The sequence below is a fragment of the Aplysia californica genome, unplaced genomic scaffold (genome assembly GCF_000002075.1).
Source record: "Aplysia californica isolate F4 #8 unplaced genomic scaffold, AplCal3.0 scaffold00597, whole genome shotgun sequence".
NCBI lineage: Eukaryota > Metazoa > Mollusca > Gastropoda > Aplysiida > Aplysiidae > Aplysia > Aplysia californica.
In genome coordinates this window covers 358,119-362,283 of record NW_004797867.1, presented here as the reverse complement: position 1 = coordinate 362,283, position 4,165 = coordinate 358,119, and the positions used below count along the sequence as shown (strand labels likewise).

The following is a 4,165-nucleotide window of genomic DNA, read 5'->3' as shown; positions in this document are numbered from 1 at the left end:
GTATGGAGGTGGGGTGGGACGGGGGGGGGGGCACTTGTCATTTAATGCTAAATTTGCGCTAAAGTCCGAAAAAAAACCTGTGAACCAAACACAATCAAATAAAATTATCAACAACACATGAGAGCATGGAACAATACAATCTGTCATGGAACGTTGTTCAAGAAAAATTCAGCGTCTTTGACAGCAAATTACGAAATCTCGTTCGGGGTGTCAAATAGTATCTTCATGTTACGAACCTACTTTATTTCTGTTTTGACATTGAGTTACTTACCATATACTTTGTATTGTCATCCTCTCTAAGTTTTATCGCGGCGTAGGTCCCCTTTCTGGTGTTGGGCTCCTCACCTGGGGGCGATAGGGAGATGGGATTACGTTACAGTATATGTGACATCCAGGTGAAATTTCATTTCCTCCTTCAAATCAAAGAAGACGAGGAAAAATTGTGCTCGAAACAAATGTCTCACTAACGACTCTGACCGAGATAGACGTGGTCACTGCGTTGGACCTCTGGCTACATTGGATGGATAGATGCTTTGAGATCAAATGTTGTTATGTTAAAAAGAAATCAGGTTTTTGCAGGTACGTACGAAAATTCCATGTCTGTAAGATAACAGTAATTGTTCATTTTACAGAACAGGGAAACTTATTTCTGTGACAGACCTCGAAGTAGTGTTTACAATACTTTGGTGTCAGTCTCCACAACAACACTGCTATCATCGTACCAAATATAAAAAGTTAGATCAATACTTTTATGACACTTTCTATAATGGGCATTAATCGTTAGAGCAATGCTTCAATGATAGTATCAAATTTAGATACTAGTTGTTTCGAGCAATGTTACTTGATATTGTACTGGTTTTTATCATAGTTAGATACCTGGCGTCTGTGGAGTAGCGTTTTGGCGCTTCGTTGTCACATACAGGCCACCCGAAAGGAAAGAAATTGTATCGAGTATCTCGGTCTATCTGTTGGGACGTTGCATCTCTCTCAGCCCAAGTTGCCCCTGAAAGGCAGTGTCGAAGCCCGCCTATTAAATGATTTAATCTGTGTCAAGAGGGGCATAAAACACCAGCCTCAGTCGTGGAGGAACGGTACACCTTATCTTATTATATAAATATCAAACTATGGAGCAGTTCAACTAAGATCTGATCAGCAAAGCTTCAAGTTGACGAGGTTTGGATATCATATTTATATTTAATATTTCTGAAAATAGTCACTACAACAAAATAATTAAAGCTACTGTGACGTCACACTAATAGACACTCACCCAATTTGAATATGAGCTGCATGTCATCCTGCTCCGGAACGTACGGCCTCTGGAAGGTGATGGTCAGCTTGAACTCTTGACCTCTCCGGACCACGAGCTGTGGATCCTCGTCGTCCTCTGTGCAGTCGTAGAGGTCCGTCCTGTGATCCTCCGTGTTCTCAGCCACGTGTTGCTCCACCGACTCCACCAGTAGCACCTCCTTCTTCAGCTTCTCCAGCAGCTCAGCCTCCACACGACGTTTTTCTACACGGAAAACAAAAGCGACAAAATAATTGAAAACCTGAGAACAACAACCAGGTTATGTCACATTTCTCTAAAAATAGAGTTTTGCATACCAATCGAAAGCGACGACAAAGGGCTACCTATTAATAGTGCTGACGAAGCGCTATTCTATTCCTACGCCCGGTTATTCTTGTTCAAAGATGCGAAGCCTAAATACAGCAACAAGGTCAAGTCCAGAAAAGTCTACTTAATTCCTCTATTCGGAACGTAGATTACATGTATGCATTTCACAAAATTAGGTTTTTTTGCTCATGTTCTCAAAATCATCTAAATTATGCGACTTGACCTTTGTGTTGTTCTCGGGTCTTTAATTTCAAGCTTAACTCTGAAAGGATGTAGGGGGTAAATATGTCCGACAGTAGATCAAATACCTTGTACACAAAACAGCAAACATGAATTTATATGTTTTAAAGTTCAGTCAAAACTGTCTAAGACGGCCATACAATGTGAAAGAGAAAATGTACTCAACGTCAATCAATTTAAAGTGTAGTGACAGCGGGCTACTTTCAGAACCAAATTTTCTTAATAATGAGCACAATTGTCTGAAACATACATTTATATATATATATCATCTTGGGTCATCTTTATGTCTTCTGAGTGCCAATCTAGATCTATCGGCTTCCGTAACTAGTGCGAGTACCGATGTTATGTAAAGTTGATTTGTTGAAATGTCTGTTTAAAGCTGCCTTCGGACTAACTGAGAATGCTCATACAGCTTAGGCTTAATGGACCACTGATGAGTCTGTTTCTTCCGATTTGCTCATTAAGTCCTCTCTGATGACGTGCAATGTTTCAACCGGGTATCTCTAGAATACTACTTCCTTCGAGGCTATAATGGACAAAATAGGACACGTCCCAAAAGACGGACGAAGATACTCAGCGAAACATCTACATCATCACATGAGGCATGAGCGTCCCATGACGTCCGGCCAAAGTTAAATGCCTAGACATTACACCACAAACATAGATATTTTCTAAAAAATATTTTATTTGACTCTCCATCATCATCATATCAGGTTCTCATGTCCCTCTCTTTAAATTTTTAGCATTCACGAGGCGTCACCAAACTGCTAAAAATCAAGTTTTAAAAATCTTTGATGGAATCATCAAGTCTTCATCAATTCAGAGAAGAAAACATGTCAAACAACAACAACAACAACAACAACAACAACAACAACAACAACAACAACAACAACAACAAAAATAGAATATCGATTTATTTTAGAGTCAAATAACATCAAGAAGTACGTATGGTGTGCAGACAGTTTGTTTTCTTATTTACTTTATAGGGTCTTAATTATCTATACGTGGTGTGAGATTCAAGATGACGTGACGATATATCAGTATGGTTCTTTTTCTATAATTGTCTACAGAATTCGATCCAGCTCAAGCGAATAGCTCCGTCATTACCCACTTCCTCCTTGAGTTCCTTTTCCAGTTTTTCTATCTTCTCTCTGTTTTCTTCTTTCATTCTTTCCTTCTCAAACTCAAGATCCCTCTCATGAGGACGGCACCGTCTGCGTCTGTTGTCATGGTAACAACGCGGCCCCCCTTCCTCCTGGCGTCTCCTGCGAGCTCGCAGACGACCGTAGATGGTGTCGCACCGCCTCTCCTCCGAGTACATTCCGTAAGGGTTGGACACCCGGGCGGTGACGGGCCCTCGGCGCAGTTGTCGGTAGATGGACATAGTGCAGGTGGGCGTGGCTGTGAGTGTGCCTATGGGCGTGGTCTTCAGTCTGTCACAGATCTATGGATAAAGAAAAAAAGGTTAACATCGAGTAAATACAATACTATAGTGGCTATATTTCGTCAAAAACAGGCTAGGATAATGGCAATACTTAAAGGAATTGATTGAGCTGGCTATAAAAGAGAGCCAGCCAACAAACGTGCGTTTACGAGGAACCAAATAATACAAACTCTTCAACTCCATACAAATAAAATTGATCTGGAATTGTGAAGCTAAGTAAATTAATGTGGCAAAACACAGTTGTAACCCTGCGGGAACGTAATATACACCACCCAGAAATTTAGAGTTCGATTCCGAGCGGGTCGGGATTATTTGTTCTTCTCCTTCCTTGAATATTTTTTCTCAACCTAATGTTCTTGTTAGGAAACTTTACAGCTTTGAAATGGCATACAATGTGTCCATACAGGACAACAAGAGCCACAACGTGCAGCAAATACAGGAATCAGAAACCATCATAACAAAACGAGTAACTCATGTAAACAGAAAGCTACAACGTTGCAAAAAAGAATTGATAGCTAAAGAGCAAAACGTTTGACGCTATACAAGGCTTTATCTTGGTTCCAAAGACTGTGAAAGTCTAGACCCCTGTCGACTGAATTTAGGTCACCTGGAAGAACGACTGTTTTTATTCTGACTATCAGGTTTAATCAGAAAGGCGCAGACACTTTAGAATGTCTATCCCGTGTGGTAATCGAACTAAAATATTTTGCATGCAAGGTCGAAAAACTGCTCCAGAGAAGTTGATGATCAAATGGTCTCATAATAGGGCCTACAAGCTTTACAAACTATACAACCATGAGTATGAGGACAGCAGAGACAGAGAGAGAGAGAGAGAGAGAGAGAGAGAGAGAGAGAGAGAGAGAGAGAGA

At 40.6% G+C, this 4,165-nt stretch overlaps 1 protein-coding gene across 1 annotated transcript in view; it reads right to left on the bottom strand.

Moving 5' to 3' along the window:
- Positions 1–4,165, bottom strand: part of LOC101864712 (annulin) — a gene marked incomplete in the record, with an annotated part of 24,133 nt that overhangs the window by 18,300 nt on the left and 1,668 nt on the right. Inside the window, 3 exon segments of the mRNA XM_013087519.2 lie at positions 272–345; positions 1,268–1,510; positions 2,960–3,296. Of these exon segments, the coding sequence (XP_012942973.1) occupies positions 272–345; positions 1,268–1,510; positions 2,960–3,236 (594 nt within the window).